At 34.8% G+C, this 21,502-nt stretch overlaps 2 protein-coding genes and 1 pseudogene across 2 annotated transcripts; 1 reads left to right on the forward strand and 2 right to left on the reverse strand.

Annotated features, from left to right (window-relative positions):
- Positions 1-9,911: 9,911 nt before the first annotated feature.
- LOC127128655 (phenolic glucoside malonyltransferase 1-like) lies at positions 9,912-11,048 on the reverse strand (annotated as a pseudogene).
- A 3,951-nt stretch (positions 11,049-14,999) lies between these two features.
- On the forward strand, positions 15,000-15,611 carry LOC127131967 (uncharacterized). Its single transcript, XM_051060840.1, has one exon. It carries the CDS (start codon positions 15,000-15,002, stop codon positions 15,609-15,611), a length of 612 nt encoding a protein of 203 aa, XP_050916797.1.
- Positions 15,612-19,476: 3,865 nt separating this feature from the next.
- On the reverse strand, positions 19,477-20,300 carry LOC127131968 (uncharacterized). Its single transcript, XM_051060841.1, has 2 exons — positions 19,900-20,300; positions 19,477-19,816 (listed from the first exon to the last, which is right to left on the reverse strand). Exons 1-2 carry the CDS (start codon positions 20,298-20,300, stop codon positions 19,477-19,479), a joined length of 741 nt encoding a protein of 246 aa, XP_050916798.1.
- Between the last annotated feature and the right edge of the window lie 1,202 nt (positions 20,301-21,502).

A 21,502-nucleotide genomic window follows, 5' to 3' on the forward strand; every position in this document is an offset into this window, starting at 1 on the left:
TGGAGGCCTAGTCAAATACTCTTTGATTTTGTCGAAAGCCTCTTGGTGTTCATCCTGCCACTTGAAATCCTCGTTCTTCAGTCGAAGTAGTGGGGAGAATGCTTTTGTTTTGCCACTTAGGTTTGATATAAATCTTCTAAGAAAATTTATTTTTCCCAGAAAAGATTGCAACTCCTTTTTGGTCGACGGAGGCTTGACGTCCATAATGGCTTTTGTTTTGCTTTGGTTTACTTCAATACCCTTTTTATGCACCACAAAACCAAGGAAGTCGCCTGCTTGCACACAAAAAGCGCACTTTAATGGATTCATCTTTAATCCATATTTCCTCATCCTCAGAAAGGCTCTTCGAAGATGTTCGACGTGAGCATGTTGACCGTTTGATTTTATCACAATATCATCAATGTATACTTGCATGAAATCTTCAATAAAATCATGGAACATTGAGTTCATTACCCTCTAGTATGTTGCTCTGACATTTTTCAAGCCGAATGGCATGACAACCCACTCATATGTCCCCAAGGCTCCTGGACATCGAAACGCCGTCTTCGGCACGTCTTCTTCTGCAATAAAAATTTGGTTATATCCAGCATAACCATCTAACATGCTTAAATATTCAAACCCAGCGGGAATCGACCAACATTTCAGCCACGGGCATGGCATACTCATCTTTTGGGGTGGCAACATTTAGATCTCTAAAATCAATACAAACTCTTAAAGACCCATTTTTCTTTATGACTGGCACAATATTGGCCAACCATTCGACATACCTTGCAGTTTGAATAAACTTGCTTTTCAGGAGTCTTTCTACTTCTGCTTTTATCTTTGCCATGATCTCTGGGGCGAAACGCCTGGGCGTCTGCTTCACTGGCTTTCTTCCAGCTTTTATTGGCAGCTTTAACTCGACCAAATCTCTACTTAAACCAGGCATTTCATTATAATCCCAAGAAAAACAGTCCCTAAATTCTTTAAGTATGGATATTACCTCAGACTTTAGTTCTTTGTCGATGTTGGCGCTTATGTATGTTGGCCTTTTCTCGCCATTCTCGCCAAGGTCGACTTCTTCCAAGGGGTCTTTTGGTCGGATTTTCTCTGGTACCTTTGGGTCTTTTTCAAACTCTAAAGGTTCATTGTCGTAAATGCAGTCCAGACGCTGCATGTCGATGTTCCTTTTAGTCAAAGTTGGCTTATCTGGGGGTTCTGGCACAATAGCCATACACCCTTCTTTATTTAACGCACAGGCTTCAGCAGCCATGTTTTCTTCAGCCTCTAGAGCCGACTTTATTTTGTTCTCGACAACGTATGCCGAAATATTTCTCAGAGCTTCTAACTCAGACATCATCAGTGACGTCCCCCCAGCCTGTCGGCCGGATACCTATGTAGGGTGGATCGTCCAGGCGTTCCACATCCCAAATGAAACCGTGAGTTTCGTGCAGAGTTAGAGAGACGAAAGCTTCACTCAGATTAACGTATACATCCTCAGCTGGAAAGCAAGGAGAAATGTTGGCCAGCTTTCTTTCAAACTCCTTCTTGCCAACATTATTCACGTCAGCCATAAAGTACCCTTGGTCGGCTTCAATATTTTCGGCCACCCCATCTTCTCTCCAAATCACCAGCCTTTGGTGTGCTGAAGATGGTACAACTCCGACGCCATGTAGCCACTCTCTGCCAAATAGCAAGTTGTAACTTGGCTTAGCGTTTATCACCATGAATAGTGTCGGTCTGGTTACTGAACCCACCGTGATATTCACCATAATCACTCCCATGGTGCTTTTCGTCTTTCCTCCATAGTACGACAAAACCACGTTGTTAGACCTGACATCGGTATCGTACTTGCCAATCTTCCTCAGAATATAATGCGGCATGATGTTGACCGTGGCACCACAATCGACCAAAACTTTGTTGACAGTTACGCCTTCCACTTTTTCCCTTATCAGCAGTGGTTTCAAATGATTTTTCATGTTCATCGTTGGTCTTTTAAACACTGCCTCTTGGCTTTCAGCAGACCCACCGTTCAGCACAAAATAGCATCTTGGCTGGTGCAAAGTCATTTCTTCAGCGTCAACATCGTTTCCCGACTCTTCCACTTCAGTCACACATTTGTATTCTTGTGGTAGGATTGACACCACGTTGACCAAGATATCCAGACTTGCTTCAGACTCTGAATTGAAGTCATCAGTCACTTCATCAGAACATTTTCCAGTTGGTCGACGGACATACTCTCTGATCCGTTCCTTCGCTACTGTGTCGATCTTCACAACAATTTTCTTCCCAGCATTCGCCTCGCTGGTCATGCCTCTTGCAACCTCTCTTTCGGCCTGTTTACGCCTCTGAAAACGTCTCCATTGAGTCCTCAACATGGGATTCTTCCCCAAATAGTTTTCAGAGACATGAGTCCTTTTTTCAGATTTAAACTCACGCTTGTAGTTAATTGCTAAACCTCCTCTAGCAGCAGCAGCAACACCTTGTGGGGTGTCTTGTTTCTCCTGAGGCTTGATCCAAGTACCTCTAGGGGTACTTGCCGACGGTACAAATCTTTTAGGCCTTGCTTGGTTATTTCCCACAGCCTTTTTTTAGCCTCTTTCATTCTGGTAACCCCTGGTCGGCACATTCCTTTTGCTTTTACCTAGTTGCAGCTTCTGGAAATTCTCCGCCGCTATTTTGTCGGTGACAACACCACACCTCGGGCACAGGCACACTTGTGAACCCTTGTTCTTGCAGCGATACAGAAAATCCACCAAGTCTTCATCAGCCCTTGGGTAAACTTCAGTTATATCGACATTTGGGCTTTCCCCTGTTTTCTCCAGCATGTTGGCCTCATCATATTCGGTGATCTCGACCATGTTGATCTCGACTGGCTCCACGAACAGGGCTTCTTGAATTGCTTTCTGAACCAAATCCCTGAAAAGGTAACAATTAGAGGTATTATGACCAAGATAGTTATGATATTTACAAAATCCTCTTTTCTGTCTCTGTTCTAACGGTGGTATTTTAGTACCAGGAGGTACCACCATTTTCCCATCTTTGACCAATAAGTAAAAAATTTCCTCACATTTCGACACATCAAAAGTATAAGTTTTCGAAGGGAATTTTGGGTTGTGTTCGACAAGATTTTTTCCTTGTGCAAGCAGCAATGATCGACACTCATAGGCGGACCCTGACTTTAGTTCAGCCACGTCGATTTCTAATTCGGTCGATGAAGCATAATCAACCTCACGTATTGGGTCTGTCGCGTCGTATTCGACAAACGCTACCTTTTCTTTTTTAGACTTATTGTGCCTAACTTTGTCTAACCTTAGCCGTTCTAGATGTCGAACTCTATCAGCCAGTTGTGACATACTTTTCACAAAAGTTGGATCTATCTTCTTCCTAATGGAATAATCTAAACCTCCTGCGGCCATTTGAACTAGTTCATGTTCTGGCACTTGCGTAAAACACCTAGCCTTTAAGGACCTAAAGCGATTCAGAAAATCATCGATGCTCTCAGCAAACCTTCTCTTGATACTAGACAATTCTGCCAAACTAATTTTGGAATGTCCTTCGCAAAACTGTTCATGGAACTTCTTTTCTAATTTGGCCCACGAATCGATTGAACTTGGGGCCAACGGAGTAAACCATGTGAAGGCAACCTTAGTCAAAGAGGAGGGGAAATTTTTTACTCTCAGACATTCATTATGAGCTAGATCTCCTGACTCTGTTAAGTATCTGGCAACGTGCTCTATTGTCGATTCACCAGACTCTCCCCCAAATTTAGTGTACTTGGGCACTTTCATCCCCCTAGGCGCCTCGGCTTGGAGAATAAACTCAGCTAACGGGGAGGCGTATAATGGTCTTTGCAATGTAGCACCCATGCCATTTCTAGCCATAATCCTTTCGACATTAGTTGTCAAATTATTTTCCACTGCCAAATCCTCTTGTCGATGTTGATCGACAATTTGATCAGCATCCTGGTGTCGGTTAACCATTACTATCTGGTTACGTCCCGCGACTCCTGACTCGACGCCTTGATTTTGCAGGGGTCGAATGATTTGTCCTTTGTGGACCGTCTCCTCCTCCGCTGCCCCTATCTCCATCTGCACAAGAAGAGTCGGTCTAATCATTGGCGTCATCTGTCGAGCCGGTGCCCCTAGAAATTTGCACAAGCGTGTCAATTGGTTCGCCACCTGCCTATTTGTTTCAGCAGATTCTTGTATTAGTGGATTAAAGAATGTGCCCATCTGGTTGGTCAACATGTTAACCAATTCATGGTTACTATCGTCCATTTGCTGTCTCAACACCGCTACTGAAGTGTTTGACAACGGCATGGTTCTGTTCTGAGTATTATTCCTCATGTTGCCCCCTTGCGCTGATCCTTGCAAGGGAGGATTTGTATCTGAAAACAGTGTTGCACTGGATGTCGACTGATATTCTGGCTTTAAAGAATACGACATTCCATAAAGAGGATTTGTGGTGCCAAAGCGAGGCACATAAGGTCTGAACGTTGTTATCGTTGATCCTGAACCCCCCGGTGGAGGCTGAGGAATTGATGTTCCAACCGCACCCGTAGTCGACATGGTTAGGGCTGCACTTGTCATCGGTGGCAAAGTGGCAACCTGTGAGATTACTGTTTTCGTAGTGGATAAAGTTCCTCGTGGTACTTCATCTGTGTTAGTTTCTGACATTTTCACTATATTTCGTGGCTTACTATACAGTTTGCCACTTCTAAGTTTCTTGCAATTTCGCAACTGCTCTAGCACAATCCCACTGGGCGTGCCATTTTGTTTACTGTGGAAATTGGTAAACAACCGTTGGTCCTCTCTAGGCTGTAAAACAAAGGGTTACTTACAGGATCGACCAATTGATCCCAGGACATGTGCTAGTGCAAGTGAAGCTTGTCCAACTCGACAGAATGACTTTGTGAGGAACGGTTCCTAACAAAGTGTCGAACAAGCGTAGGGTTTTTCCACACAAACGGTTTAGACAATGTTATAGCCTATAGGTGACTCGTGACCGACAGCGCTATAACATTCAAAAGAGGTATATGACGAACACGCTTTTGGTAAACTCTATTATCGTAATAGAATTATTGTCGACAGCGTAAACGACAACGTAAAATGATAACTCAAAAGTAAATGAAATTAAGATAAAATGTTCAACGGGAATAATTGAAAAGTAAGGAAGTTGCATTGAAATAAATGTGGTGATTCACGTACATAGCACTCTCAAAAAACTCTTGCTTCCTCGCGCTGGGAATTGGAGGTTTTCTTACAAGTGATTTTCAGTACAAAGTGAACACCCTGAGTCCCTTGTGGGACATTCTATTTATACTAAACTAGAGGAACTGCTCATAAGCTAAAACTCCTAGAAACTAGCAGATGTTATGTCACACGATCTGCACAACCGTTGCACCCATGTCTTGCTAACTGCTCCACATTCTGGCGCTCTTATTCTTTTTGTAACTGCTGGTTATTTTAAATTTCAAATTTCTCCCGCCCAGACGTTAGGGCGATGTTGTCTTCTGCACATTTTTCTATAACTCTTTAAGTCCCAAACTTCACATTGGTCGACAAAATGGCATGTCGACCAGGCCAGCTTCTCTTGTCGGCTTCATCCTTTGACTTGTGTTTTTCCTACTCTTGCTTGCCTCCAACACCTCTTCATCCTTTGATGGGGTATAACCCCCACATTCATAGGACTCTGTCATTAACTATGCTTTCAACATGCCTTAGATTAGAGATTTTTTCGTGGTAACAATAGTGCAGTATGAAGTTGGTGTGAATTCAGTTTGAATGTTTGATTGAAGCTTAGTCTGAGGGGTTCGTGAATGGTGAATGATTGATTTTGATTTTGTATGTTGTAATGTAGGATTTGGTATGTTAGAAAAAAGGCTTATGACTTCTATATAATATATTAAATGTGAAGCGACGGATTATATTATGACACATGTTAACAATTCTATTTTATTAGTGTCACATCATTTCATAATCCTATGTGGCACCTCTAAAAATTTATTTTCAATTTTCAAATAGAAAAATATAATATTTACTCTCTATTGAAGATCACGAGTTCGAATCTTGACAAAGACGAAAAAATCTCATTTTTTAGCATAAATGATCTAACATTAAAATAGACATGTGAATTAATATATTTTCAAATTTAGAATAGACATGCGAATCTAAACACTAAATTTAAAATTAAACCTCTTTTGAAATTATAAAAAATAACACTTTAAATAAATATTTTAAATAATTTGATTTCTATCCGGTAAATTTTAACAATTCCATTAATAAAATTAAAATAATTATTTAAAAAAACAATTAAGCTTTCATAACAACTAATATTTTCAACTCTTAATTAATTAGATAGCCAAAATTTCACAACCACTATTTCAACTATCTATATTCCTCTAGATTTAAAATTTAAAATAGACATGTGAATCTAAACAATAAAGCTGAAATTATGTTTCCTTTAAAATAAAATAAAAATATCACTTAAAATAAATTTTTTGATATCAAAATAGTTAAAGTTGAAAATATATTAATCTAACAATTAATTACTAACTTCGATAAATATATTATTTTCGTAAATATATATTACCAAAGTGAATTATAATTTATTCATTTCTTTTATAATAGTGGATGAAAAGAGTATAATAAAAATACTGAGAATTGATTTTAAAAAAAAGCACTCATATTTTAATTCATATCAACCGCAAAATCTGATAAATTTTTACAATCCCATTAATAAAATTACAATGATTATTTAAAAAAATAATTAAGATACCATAACAACTAAAACTTTCAACCTTTTATTCATTAAATAACTAAAATTTGATAAAAATACATATAAATTTTATAAAGCTATAAAGATTTATTTGATAATAACTTTAAATAAATTTTTAATTTTATTTAACACTAAGAACAAATATACACCTTTAACACTTTAAAATTAAATATCTAAATCAAAGATCATTACTAAAAATTGAGACTCAAAACAAAATAAAAATTATTTTGTAGTCAGTTAAATTTGCAAAACTAAATACAGATGTTAGTCTCAATTTACAAACATGTATTTTTCTTTTAAATAACATGTATTTTTTTATACGTGAGTAATTCATATCATTATTTTTATTATAATTCACAATAAATGATTGTAATATAAATTTAGTAATCATTTTTTTCCGAAACATATTCTTAATATTTTTAAAATTTAATAAAAAACAAATAGACCTATTTACAACCGCGCATCACGCGAGTCTTATTATAGTTCCAGTAAAATGAAAAACGTAATATATGAAGATGAGTGAGTTAAAATTGGTTATGAAATAAAATATTTTTGACTCTTTCTACCTAATTAATAATAACTTAATAGTAGTAATAAAATAAAAGATTTTTCTAATAATAACAATAATCACCTTAATAACAACAAATATTATTTTTTATTAAAAAGGTACCAAAAATGAAATAGCAATTTTCAAAGCTCTTCGATTAAGGAAGAAGAAAAAGTATCTATTGGCTTCCACTCCTTGAGACCAAGGAAATTTTTTATTCCTTGGTATTTATTTTAGCTGCAAATATATTTAAAGTAATATAAAATTTTGCTAACTTTGTATTTTTTTTATTTTTGCAAGCAAACAATTGAAGGATGAAAGTTTGAGTTGGACTATGTTATACATGTGTATTTGACATTTGTTATGAAATTACTATATTAGTAATTTATATTTTAACGTCGAATATGATAAGATTTATATTTTGCTAACTTTGTATTTTTTTTATTTTTGCAAGCAAATTTTTTTTTATTAACGTACCCGTATAATTGTTTTTCTAAAAATATCGTACTCCGTACCAGTACCCGTACCTATGCAACACAGGAGATAGCACGTCGCGGGGTTGGTGCGGGAAGTTGCGCCTGTCCCCGACGTGGTGCCTTCACAATAGGGGATTAACCTCTGACATTGTCCTATGCGTGTGTGATTGGTCGCTATGTTCATGATTTTAAATTGCGGACCGCATCACCTGATACGACCGTAATATTGCGGTTGCAGTAGTGTCCGCATCAGCATCATGCCGCAATTGCATGTGATTGTAAATCACACTAAAAACCGTGTCATAACGCCGCAACGACCGCATTTGCCCACATTGGACCGCATCAGCCTGCAACATATTACGCATTGCTTCCTATTTATATCATATATATGTTTTAAAAGGATTAGAGAGATTCAAAGTGATGGCGAATTGGTAATTATATATATATATATATATATATATATATATATATATATATATATATATATATATATATATATATATATATATATATATATATATATATATATATATATATATATATGGACAGGGTCGTCCCAATCAATTTGGAGGCCCTGTTCTATTTTAAAATTAGATATTTAATAGATGAAAATACAACAAATTAAAAAAAAATTATTTAATTGTAAATAAAATTAAATATATAGAGACAAAGATGATAAAAAATACTATGTAGAAATTTGATTTATCGAAGTTTAGTTATTTGCGTCTTTCTTCTCTTACCATCTTCGATTTATAAAAAAAAATTCATACCATTTAATAAAAGAAAAAAATTCTTTGAACAATTTCTACAATATTAATAATGAAGTGTTTTATTTAATAAACAATCAACAATGTAAAATTATAAATTTTCAAAGTTTCACAACTACTATTTCAAATTTATTAATGTAGCGATTCACAATGATACAAAAATATAAATATTTTCAAAATTACATCTCAAAATTTTTCATAGATCTATAAAATATATTAATAAATGAAAAAAATTAATTAGGTTAATTGCGATATTAAATTTCAAATAAATTTAAATATAATTTATTTAGATTATAATAGGATATACTTCAATATATTAATAAAAAAAATATTTATTAAATTAATTGCAACATTAAATTAAATTTAAAAACAATATGGTGACATTTTTTTATAAAAGTAAAAATATACATAAAATGTAAGAATAAGGAATCAAACCCAAGTTGTATTACTACAAAAATAGTATGGTCACCGCTAGGCTACACTACAATTATATATTAAAATGGAATTAGTAATATATATTCGTTCTTATATTTATATTGACCCTATCTATCAAATTCGGGACCCTAAAAAGTCGGAGGCCCTATGCGGTAACACTCCTCGCACCCTAGAGGACCGCCCTTGTATATAGAAGATATGTGAAATCTATTATAAATAATAAAGTATATTATTTTATATTAATAAAATATAAATTCACGTTGTTCCGTATCGCAACAGCCGCAATAACTACATCTGTAGTGATTGCAACTACAACCTCACCGCATCCGAAATTTAAAATTATGAATCTTACTTCTTCTAGATCAATATCAACTTAGACTTAGAACAGCAACTAGCAACTGATATATATATATATAAGCAAGTATATATAAGCAACTATTCACGTTTAAGCTTCTTACCAAAGTTTCATATATCTCATTATTATGTAGCTCATTTTGCTTGCCTCTTAAATAATCTTAGTATACTAATTTAAAAGCATCTATCCCTAAGGGTGGGTGTGCAAAAACTAGTAAGGATCTCAATTTTTCCATTGAATTTTATAAAAAGATATTTCTTTTTTTCTGATGTTGAGTTTTAAATTAAGATCGTTAGCACATAAAAAATATTTTCTTCCGAAACACCCTTTTCTTTTATCATCTTTATTTCCTCATAAATACACTTGTTACTTTTGTTTAATTTTATTCCAATCCATAAGATTTTGTACTTTAACATGTACTATAGTTTTTTCAACAAAGTAAACGACTTTTAGTTTATTATTGTTATCTTTGATATGTTCCATATTTGAAACACATATCAACAAAAATAATCTCTTTTTATTCAAAATACAAACCATAAAAAAAACATCATAGTTCGACTTGCTCCCGGAAGTCAATTCCCACATAGTCCTTCAAGAAAAAAAGTGATAAAGAGGTTCATTAAATGTTTATTTAGAACAAGGCCAATTTCAACTCCACCATTGCCATCTTTGCTATCTCCAAAACCAATTGATAAACCTTTATCTATGGACACTATCTCCACTTTTTCTGGCCTTCCATAACCAAAATCATTCTCATAAACACTAAATCTATTAGACCCAGCCACTCCTAATATTTTATATCCTTCATTAATTAAACAAGTATATCTATCAAACAGATCAAACATATTTTCTTCTAAAACACCCTTTTCTTTTATCATCTTTATTTTCTCAAAAATACACTTAGCAACTAAAAACACACCATCTTCTTTTATGAAATCCATTGGATTTGTATCAATAAAATGGCCCGATAGACGGTTTCCAAAATAGTTATCTGGTATTGGTGGCTCCAACCTTGCTCTACAGTCTACTGCAAAACCAAAAGCAAACTTTTCTTTCTCTTTTTCAACTTCATGAATAGCTTTTGCAATACAAACAAGTGAATAAGCACATGTGAGAATAAAAGAAGATAGAGTCTCTGGCTTTGATTCATTTGAATCTAATATTTCCCATTTGGATAACACCCTTTGCTTTATTTTATCCAAATCTTCACGCGTGAGCTTGAATGTCGCACGAACAGATTCTTCGAGTTTTGGTTGAGAAGGAAAAAATCTTTAGGCTTCGTTGGTTTGGTTTTTCATTTGGGAACATCTTGGATAAGATCTCGATTGAGTTATTTTCAGTCGTGTCTTTGATGATTTCTCTGTTGAATAAAGGCTCTAACTCTGGCAACAAAGGTGGTGATTCTCCATCTTCAATGGTTTTTTTGCATAGATAAGCCCAAGCTTTGACGAACATGGATAAAGATTTTCCATCAAAAACAGCATGGTGTGAAGTGATTCCTATGCTGAAGCCAGAGCTTGGGAAAAGAGTGATTTGGAGTGAGATAATAGAAGCACACAAATGTGATGATTCCAAGTTGGGAATAAAAGAACGAGACAAAGAAGCTTCATGGGATGAGTTTCCAATGACATGATTGAAATCTAATGTTGTTTTTGTTGGAAGCCATGGAAATCTCAAAGGAAGTATTATTGATTTCTTTGCAATGAAAGACTTGAAGGAAACTGTATATATAAGTGATCTGTCACATAGGAAAATGCTTATTTCAGAGAAAGCGTTACAAATATTTTATTGATATAACTTCCATCATTTGGACCATTAACTTGTAGAAAGACCCAATGAGATATAATGGCTATACATCATTCTAAAAAATTGATCAATTATAACATAAACATCCTCCTTGAAGAAACACCAAAAGTTTTTAAAGAATGAAATTTTGAACCCATAGAGGTTCAAATTCTTACTACCCACCCACCGTCGCATCCACTTCAACCATTGTAAATATAGCTAAAAAAACCACATCTTATGTGGTTAATATACCATGAAGACTTACCCATGTCTAAGGTAGGCTTAATAGAAACCGGATAAGAAAAATGATTGTTGAAAAACATAGTGATTTCTCGAATGACCTCCTCCACCTTATCAAACCAACTATTAACCACTTGGAAAGCCATATAGACCCTTAGTCTGTACCAGTTTTCGACCCTTAGTCAGCCTCTTAACTGTTAAGGAATTCTGTCATCCGATATCAAGAGTGGGTCTATGTGTGCCAGTCTGAAGTTTCTACATTACCATCTTGACCCATATTGAAAATAGATGTCTCAGTTAAGTTAGAAATTTCGATTTCATACCTCGGCCGACCAGATAATTTTCGGGGTGTGCATAAGTCCCTCGGGCATGAATCCTAAAAGGATGAAATGTCCGGACAAAAAAAATCCGGAACATTATTCTCCATTTGAAGATGTGGTACAACACTTCTTCTCTTACTTTCATGCACTTTCTAAACCGGCACAATGACGTGAGCGGGCGTGGCAAACCTTTTATAACATGGGACACATCTTTTTGCCAAATTTTATATTTCTCTCTCTCCTATAATATGTTTGAATGCTATTGAGGTCATTGAGTTTATAACAATGTTGTATTTTACTTCTATTGATCTTTACGTTGCCTTTTAGCCCCAAGGGAATCTTGGGAAGATATACGACTTTAATGATGTCAGAAAACACTACGTGTTTAACAAAGAAACCAGAGATCTCTAGTGGATTCTTGACCTACTGTCGTCGTAGAACTTAGTGAGTTCCAGATATGGAGAAGTCGGAGAGCCCTAGTGGAGTCTCGATCTATTAAAGCTCTATTTTAACCACTCCAATGTTTGGTCTTGTTTTTAGATTTGTGATACCCCATGTAGGTTTTGAGTATTGTGATAATCCGGGCTCTATTATCGACTTCCTTCAAAGTACTCTGATTAAATAAGATCCGGTCAGCTCCAGACTATTGAAGACGGGTTCACCCCATGGTCGAGATATATGTAGGATAATGATTCTTAACGAATCGGTGATTCACTCTAATCGGACCGTAGTGACTTCGATTATACATATGTATCATAACGCGTCCTAAGTATATTACCTTGACCTGACCATAAGTATGTTGGTTAGGTATTTTTTTAAAGGATACATGTTTTGCTAACCTAGCCGACGCTTAGAGCCCCATGGGGTTGACGTTAAACGGAGGTTAGAGGCTTTTATTTTGCATGACCGACGTTCAAAGTCACATGGGGGTTGGCATTAAATGGAGCTCAGAGGCTTTTATTTTGCATGACCGACATTCAGAGCCTCATTGGAGTTGACGTTAAATGAAGGTCAGGTGCTCTTATTTTGCATGACCGGGCCACCGCCGATTATGCCAGAGGCTTCAAGTTGCTTGGACTTGAGTTAGGCCAGAGGTTTTATTAAACATTATCCGGCAGAAGCCAATTATTCCAAAGACTTCAAGTTGCTTGGACTTCTATTTAAGACCAGAGATTTCAATTAACTTAACCCGACTGCACCCGATTATGCCAGAGGATTTAAGTTGTTTGGACTTCAGTTAGGCCAGATGTTTTATAAAACGTTACTCGACTGTATCCGATTATGCCAAAGGCTTCAAGTTGCTTGGACTTCAGTTTAAGACCAAATGTCTTAATTAACTTAGCCCGGCCGCAGCCGATTATGCTATGTCCTATATGGATGTCTTCGTCGTTCTCGGTCCCTTCTTTTATTTGAGGGTAAGTCTCTGTCCGGTCTTTGTTTCGACTACTATCCTACATAATTTTACAAGTTTAGAAAAGAAGAGGTATCTCTTGACCTCGCAGGGAAAAGGAGCGACACCCATTTGCTTAATGTAAGCTCTGGATTAGTTTACAAACGGTAGCGAAGTTAGCTCACCTTATCCAACAATAATTATTTAAAGCATGAAATTCATATATCAATCTTATTGATTTGACGTTTAATTATGCTCTCAAGGTGGCATTCAATATCTTTCCTAAAATCCAATGGAAGTCCTTTGAGAAAATCTTCTTCTTCTACTCTTTGCATAGCCACCCGTTTGCATTGATAGACTCTCTTAGTTCCGAGCTCGTGGATTTTCCTCTCTTTTCTTAAATGGGATTGTAAACAAACTTAGTGTGTCAGAATCAGAGTGGCTTCCTTGAACCATGAAAGATGTTCTTTGGGTTTGTTTCCAGCATTTTATTTAACAAAAGAGGTTGGCTTGGAATATTGCATGAGAACCTTCTTCAGCTGCAAACTATTTCTAGGAGTCAACTCTTGATCTTGTAACTTGGTATGTACAAAAACAGGAGTAGCCATGTATTCACATTTAGAAACTTTGTTATCGTTATCGTTCTTTGAGTTAGAGCTCTGCGAAAGCGATGAAGCCAGCAAGAATGGGTCTGAAATGCCATGTTTTGATAAGTCAACCATCGACATCAAGTGCCACAAGCTAACGCCATCAACTCCATACGATACCACCAGCAGAAAATGACATATGGATGCAGAAAAATAGAAAGTTTAATACCCATAAGTTCATGAGCGAATTCGGCCGAAAAGGATTCTCTACTCAGCACAGAAATTGTCAAGGAACCGTCCGGTCTCAACATATCAATTAAAACAGAAGCATTGAATACAGGTTGGGTATCAAGAAGAACAATGCATTCAAAAGACATCCTCGTTCAATACCCATTGGTGATATGTGGAAAAAATATGTAAGTAATATGGAAAAAAGACATAGGACTTGAGGTTGTAATCTTCTGTATCCGAACCCATTGGTGATTTTAAGATAACATCAAACGGGTTCTATCATTTCATGGTGGATCCATAAATATTTTTGGGCCGAACTGGATTTTAACCAGCGTCGACATATTGCGAAAAAGTTTACAGTCCGTCCCCATTAACCGCTCGGGCATCGACCCGGGAAGAATTTAATTTAGTCTTTATTGATAATCCATGTTCCATTTCCTTTCGTAGTACCCTACCCCCAATGGAAGTCGAATCCACGTTGCCTCATGAACATCAAATTTCAAGTTTGGTGTGTTGAATGTTTATTTTTAAAACTGCTCACAATTGGATAAAAATAACAGTTTGTTTACTCATATCAGAACTCTGGCATAACGACCTTCCTCTGAAATTCTAAAGCTACCATTGATGACACGGAAAACACTAATAATTTATAAACCAAGAGGTTATTCTCCTCATTAGATCCTTCAACTAGAGCATATATGTGTTGAAATATTAAACTTGATTTGGGTCTGACCTTATTATTTAATTTTTGGGCTTAGTTATTTTGGACTTAGTTTATTTTGGGTAATGTCTATAGAAAAGTCTTGTAGTATTTGGAGTGTCTAGATATTTCTTAGGATTGTAATATTTTCTAGAATGCTCTTTTAATGTCTAGAGTTGAGAACTCTCTAGAATTAGTGTGTCTAGAGTTCTCCTTAGAGTACTATAAATAGATATGTAATCCTACACTTTTGTTTCAAGCAAAAATAAGAAGTTCTCTCTTACATAAATAATTCTCCTACCTATCAAGTTTATATTCAAGCCTCTAATATTTCCACTCACTTTTCCTAAACACAACAAGCGTTTATTTCCAACAAAGTGGCATAAGAGCTTCAAGGTCCTAAAAAAATGGCGAATGGAGGCTTCCTTTTCCAAATGACGATGCTCACAAAGAACAACTATGACAATTGGAGTATCAAGATGAAGGCACTACTAGGAGCTCAAGATGTGTGGGATATCGGTGAGAAAGGCTTCAAGGAGCAAGATGAAGTCTCGCTAAGCCAAGGTGTGAAGGAGACATTGAAGGAGTCAAGAAAGAGAGACAAGAAATCTCTCTTCCTTATTTATCAATCGGTGGATGAAGATACATTTGAGAAGATCTCCAACGCAATGACGACCAAAGAAGCATGGGACAAACTTCAAACTTGCAACAAAGGAGTGGAACAGATGAAAAAGATTCGTCTTCAAACTCTTAGAGCTGATTTTGAATGTTTATTTATGGAAGAGTCTGAGTCAATATCTTATTATTTTTCTCGGGTATTGGTTGTAGTCAATCAACTTAAAAGAAATGGCGAAGATGTTGATGAGGTGAAAGTCATGGAGAAAATACTTCGCACTTTAAATTCAAGTTTTGACTTCATTATTACCAACATTGAAGAAAACAGGGATTTAAAGACCATGACTATTGAGCAACTCATGGGTTCCTTACAAGCATACGAAGAAAAAAAAGAGAAAAATTAAACAAAAGGATGCTATGGAGAAACTACTACAACTCAACATAAAGGAAACAAATTATGTGAATTATAAGAGCCAAAGAGGACGAGATCGTGGCCAAGATCGTGGGCATGGACGAGGACATGGAGGATAAGGAAGAGGCGGTTACAACAACTACTCTAACAATGGAGAAATAAGTTGGAATCCACAAGCAACAAGAGGTCGTGGAAGAAGAAATTCATGGTCGAGGTGTGACAAATCACAAATCAAGTGCTTCAACTGCAATAAGATCGGTCACTATGCATCTGAGTGTAGATTCTCGGAGAAGGTTGTGGAGAAAGCTAACTTTGTAAAAGAAAAAGACGGAGAAGAAGAATCTTTGTTGCTCGCGTGCCAAAACCAAGTAGAAGAGAAAAGAAACAAATGGTACCTCGAGATTGGTGCAAGCAATCACATGTGTGGCGATCGAATCATGTTCATAGAGATCAATGAAGCGACAACTGGCAATGTCTCATTTGGAGATGACTCAAAGATATCGGTCAAAGGCAAAGGTAAAATTCTTATACGCTTGAAGAATGGGAGTCATCAATTCATATCCAATGTGTACTATGTTCCTAACATGAAGAATAATATTTTGAGCTTGGGACAATTATTAGAGAAAGGCTATGACATCCACTTGAAAGAACACAGTCTTTTCTTAAGAGATTATATACATAACTTGATTGCTAAGGTGCATATGTCAAGGAATAGAATGTCCCTCTTGAACATTCAAAATGATGTTGCAAAGTGTCTCAAGACTTGTTATACCGACTCTTCATGGCAATGGCATCTACGATCCGGACATCTCAACTTCGATAGTCTAAAATGTTTGTCAAAGAAGGAGATGGTGAGAGGCTTGCCTAGTATAAACCACCTATACCAACTATGTGAAGGATGTCTAGTTGTCACATTGGAAAATGCACGTTTAAATCTTATTTTAGAGAAAGTGTTGCAACACGTTACAAATATTTTATTTAGGTTAGCAAATGCACGTTCCATTCATTAATATTTCATATTGAGATCTTTCCTATGAATTAGCGCTGCTTTTATTTTAATATCTTCAGAATTTGATGAACAACATGCTCCACCATGTTGCCTAATATGTCATCAACAACACACACGAGAGCTCTCTCAAGACTCTCATTGTGTTTTTCAATGACTTCCTCCAGAAGTAGAACATCTTCTTCGGTTGTTAAGGTTTCTATTGAAACCATCCTTACAAGGGCTAATCCCATTTCATATAGATACTTCCATTATTGCATAATATCCTCTTGATGGGGAAGAAATGATACATTCTGCATTCTAAGTAACACCACTATTAAACTTATTGTTACTCACATTAGTCTCCCTTACTAGGTTGGCAAAAGGACGGTTTTTTACGGATATTTTGGGTTTTAATCTGATGATTTCAGAATGATCAATATGATTAAAAGTTTCATCCTCACAAGGACTTCAATCGGTTAGCATAGTTTTTCTGAATATATCATAAAATCTTTGTTTTTCCTCAAGACCAATGACATCAGTTTCCTTATCTACAAGATGATTTTTATCAGCAAGTGAGTCATTGTTTTTGATAGCACTCAGATTGTCACAAAACAATGTCATGATTTTTTGATCCACATTGTATTCCTTCATCACATGCTTCCTCCATAATAGTTGAGTACAATTGCTCTTTGCAGCCAGATATTCATCCTTTGTGGTTGATAATGAGACACAATTTTTCTTCCATGATATAAAGAAGTTCCAAATAAGGAAGCACGCATTAGATGTGTTCTTTCTATCATCTACACTAACAACCCAATCAACATTATAATACCCACCCAGAAATTAGTCGGTGTCTTGTGAGTAAAGTATACAAAAGTGATATGGCCCATTGACATACCTTAAGATTCTGTTAATTTCATCTGGATGACTTGCCTTGGATTTTGCTTGAGATCTTGCACATAGTCGAATTTTATGATCATATGTATACTTCTTGATGCTCTCTGTTCTCTTGTCACGTGACTTGATTAATTTTTCCATAATCTATATCTATATAATATATTAAATTTAAAGCGACAAACTATATCACGATAAATCATATGCCACATACTTAATATTTGACACATCATCATTATTTTTATATGGCACTTCTAGAAATTCACCTTTATTTTTCAAAAGGTCAAAGTACATTCTTTGTTACAGTCATGAGTTCGAACCTTGGCAAAAGCGAAAACATATTAACCTAACAACTACTTTTTTTAATTTTGATATATATTATTTGCTTAAATCTTATATACCATTATTATTTTTCTTGAAATAACTTTTGAATTATAAAAAAAAATAGAGGGAAAAATAACTTTGATATATTTTTTCAATATAATTTCACACCCATTATGAATAAAATAATCTAACAATCCAACAATTATTTTAACTAACTATATTTGCTCAAATTTTAAAAATAAAAGAGATGTGTGAATCCAAAAACTATTAAATATTTTTTATTATCTTTAATGTCAAATTAGTTATTACACAAATTTCAAAGGTTTGCCATTATTTATTCATATTGAAATATGATAGAGCATGCAACACTTTTCAATCTTATTGATAAACATCATCATTGCATTATTCATATTACAACAAACAAATAAAGTATAGACAAAGAATAAATTTATTGATTTCTCACATATGAGTGTTAGAGAGACATGAGAATCAAAGTATAAAAAATGATCGCAAATATTATTTTTTAGAGTTATTAAAATTTGCAAAAACTAAATTCTAGATATAACTGTCAACTTACAAACATACATTTTTCTTTCAAGTAAAAAGTTCATTTTTATTGTTGATTAATTCATATTGTTGTCTATATTATAATTCATAATAAGATATTATACTATAACTCTTTAACCATATCTTTCACAAGTATTGAAAATGGGTTGTTAGATTATTTTGGAATAACATTATTGATTTCTCACATATGAGTGTCAGAGAGAAATGAGAATCAAAATATAAAAAATGATATTTTTATTGTTGATTAATTCGTATTGTTGTCTATATTATAATTCATAATAAGATGTTATAATATAAATCTGTAACCATATTTTTCAATATATATATATATATATATGTATATATATATATATATATATATATATATATATATATATATATATATATATATATATATATATATATATATATATATATATATATACTAGCGTCCAAACGGGCACTCCGTGCCCGTTTGTCCGCTTTTTTTTTATTGCGCTAACGGGTGAAAATATTAACAACGTTTTTTTTTATAAATTTGATTTTAATATAAACTAATTATATGATGAAACATATGATATTTATTCATATACATATTAAATTTTGTTTGCAATATGTAATATTTGCGCATTAAATTTGGTTTGAATTGAGAAAACCGCATTGTGACGTGACTATATTCAACCGGTTTTTTCAAGAAAATGAATAATGTGAGTGGAATAATTTGATGGTTAGAAATACCGTATTATGGAAAATCAAAATAGGTTACACCAAAATTAAATTTTGTGTTTATATATTGTTATAGATTGTTCAAAACAATAAGAAGATTTAGATAAAATAAGAAGAAGAAACATATTTCTCACAATTTATTAAGCAAATAAACATAAACATTAACAGAGACATTAAGTGACATTGTTGCTTAATAGGAATGTCAACCATGGAACCGGAATCATAAATATCTTTCTTTTCACTGCAAAACAAATGAAGTAAATTAATATAGTAAAAAATATAGTGTAATCTAGTGAGTACACGCCAAGTGTGACATTGAAAAAGTATAGTTGAACGATTAAACATAATAGATAAATACCTGACGTTGTGACAACAAAATTTATTTAAAAACTATATTTTTGGTATAATCCCCTTCTCCCCCCTCTACTTTTCCGTCTTTAATTAGCACTATTGTTGCAGCCCACGAAACACCTCTTGATAAAGCAACTAACAATTGTCGGTGATTGAAAACATGTCGTGGAAGATAAATTCCGACATTTGGAATTGTTTGTCCTTGTGATTTATTTATAGTGATTGAAAAACTTAGTTTGACAGGAAACTGTTTTCTAATAAGCACAAAAGGAAGTCTCGCACCATCAGTGGTTTTGAGCTTAATTCTTGGCAAGAAAGCTCTTTTTCCTGCGTTGTGGCCTATAAGTATTTCAACATCAAGCAAATTCATAAAAAACCACGACATGACAATTTTGTCCCATTACACAACCCAAATTTAGGGTCTATGTTTCACAATAACATCAGAGGAGCCCTTATTTTTATCTTTAAAATATGTGGTGGTAAAGTACCAGGAGAAATTGTGTGTAAGTATTCCTGTTGATATAGATTATGAGTATCACCCTCAACCTCATCAAAAGATAACAAAATATGTTCATCTCCGGGGAAGTTATTAATAATCATGTCATTCAACATATGTACATCACAATTTTGGGGAGTAAGTATGGCTCTCTCCACCATATATGAAGCATCCCATCCATGGTTTTCTAATTGGGGAAATGTATGTTGTATAAGCTTTTTTATTGAGCTTTCATCTTCCCATGGTATTACAATTTTAGCAGGAATCTTGACCATGTCATCCTCTTTAGCAGGTTCATTACCATCTTCAATCCTTATTAGAAACTGTGCAAACTCATGGTCATGAATTGATCGCATATTTTAGCGCAAGTGTAGGATCTTTATGGTGGCCCATAATTGAGACCTAACGATACACACTGAAATCATTTGTCCTCAACTTCCTTTTTCAATAACAGGAAGCACCTAGAGAAAATCTCCTCCCATGATCATTATTTTTCCACCAAATGGAGCATTGGTATTCATAATATCTTGCAGTGATCGATCTAATGCTTCCATACAATATCTATTTATCATGGGTGCTTCATCTCAAATGATTGCATTGGTTATTCTAATGAGTTTTGCAAGGTCACAATTCTTTGTTATTTTGCAAATAGAAATTGGCTCTATATCAATGGGGATCCCAAATCGAGAGTGTGCAGTTCTACCACCAGGTAATAATGTAGCAGCTATACTTGAGGAAGCTGTTGCTAAGACAATTTGACTATTACGTCTCAAATTTTCCATTATAGTTCGATAAAGGAAAGTTTTACCTATTCCTCCAAGACCATCAAAAAAATTGACTTTGTTTTTGGTGGATGGCGTTCATAATTGTATTGTAAGCACTCATCTGGTCATTATTTAACTTCTCAACAGATTGAATGTCTTCATATGGAATTTGGACCGACAATTCTTCTTGAATAATTGTTAGCACTCCCCCGACTTCATTTGTTTCCCCTATCAATATTGGAAGATCATAGTTTTTTTATTAGTTTTCCATGTAGAAGCAAAAGATCTCTCAATTCCCTCAATAACATATCTTCAAAATTATTTCCCACGACAATATTTGTCATTTGATAATCCTCCACCATGTAGGGATAAAACTCATTAAATAGGCCTCTAACATCAGTTGGTTCACAGAAAATTAATATAGCCACAAATAACCTTCGTAAAGCACATGGCATACACATATTTGATGCTTCAAGCATACATTTACAAATACTATTGTTACTCTCTAATAACCCACGATCCTCACTTGCTTTTTTGAACGTGAAAAAACATGCACCATTATGTGTAAGAAGGAATTCCCAGCTTGTTGGACCTCTTAAATGAGACAACAAAACACGTAAATAAAATTTCTCACCTTTTGAAGGAGATACTGTATAGATTCGACCAATAACTTTTCGTTTTGTCCGTCTTCGCGGCCATTTGTTGACCCATTTTAGCCAACAATAATGCTCTGGAATCTCTCTGTACAAATAATTCTGGGCATATGGATCCATTTGGTTTAGTGAAAAGAACTC

This window comes from Lathyrus oleraceus, chromosome 3, assembly GCF_024323335.1.
Source record: "Lathyrus oleraceus cultivar Zhongwan6 chromosome 3, CAAS_Psat_ZW6_1.0, whole genome shotgun sequence".
Classification (NCBI taxonomy): domain Eukaryota; kingdom Viridiplantae; phylum Streptophyta; class Magnoliopsida; order Fabales; family Fabaceae; genus Lathyrus; species Lathyrus oleraceus.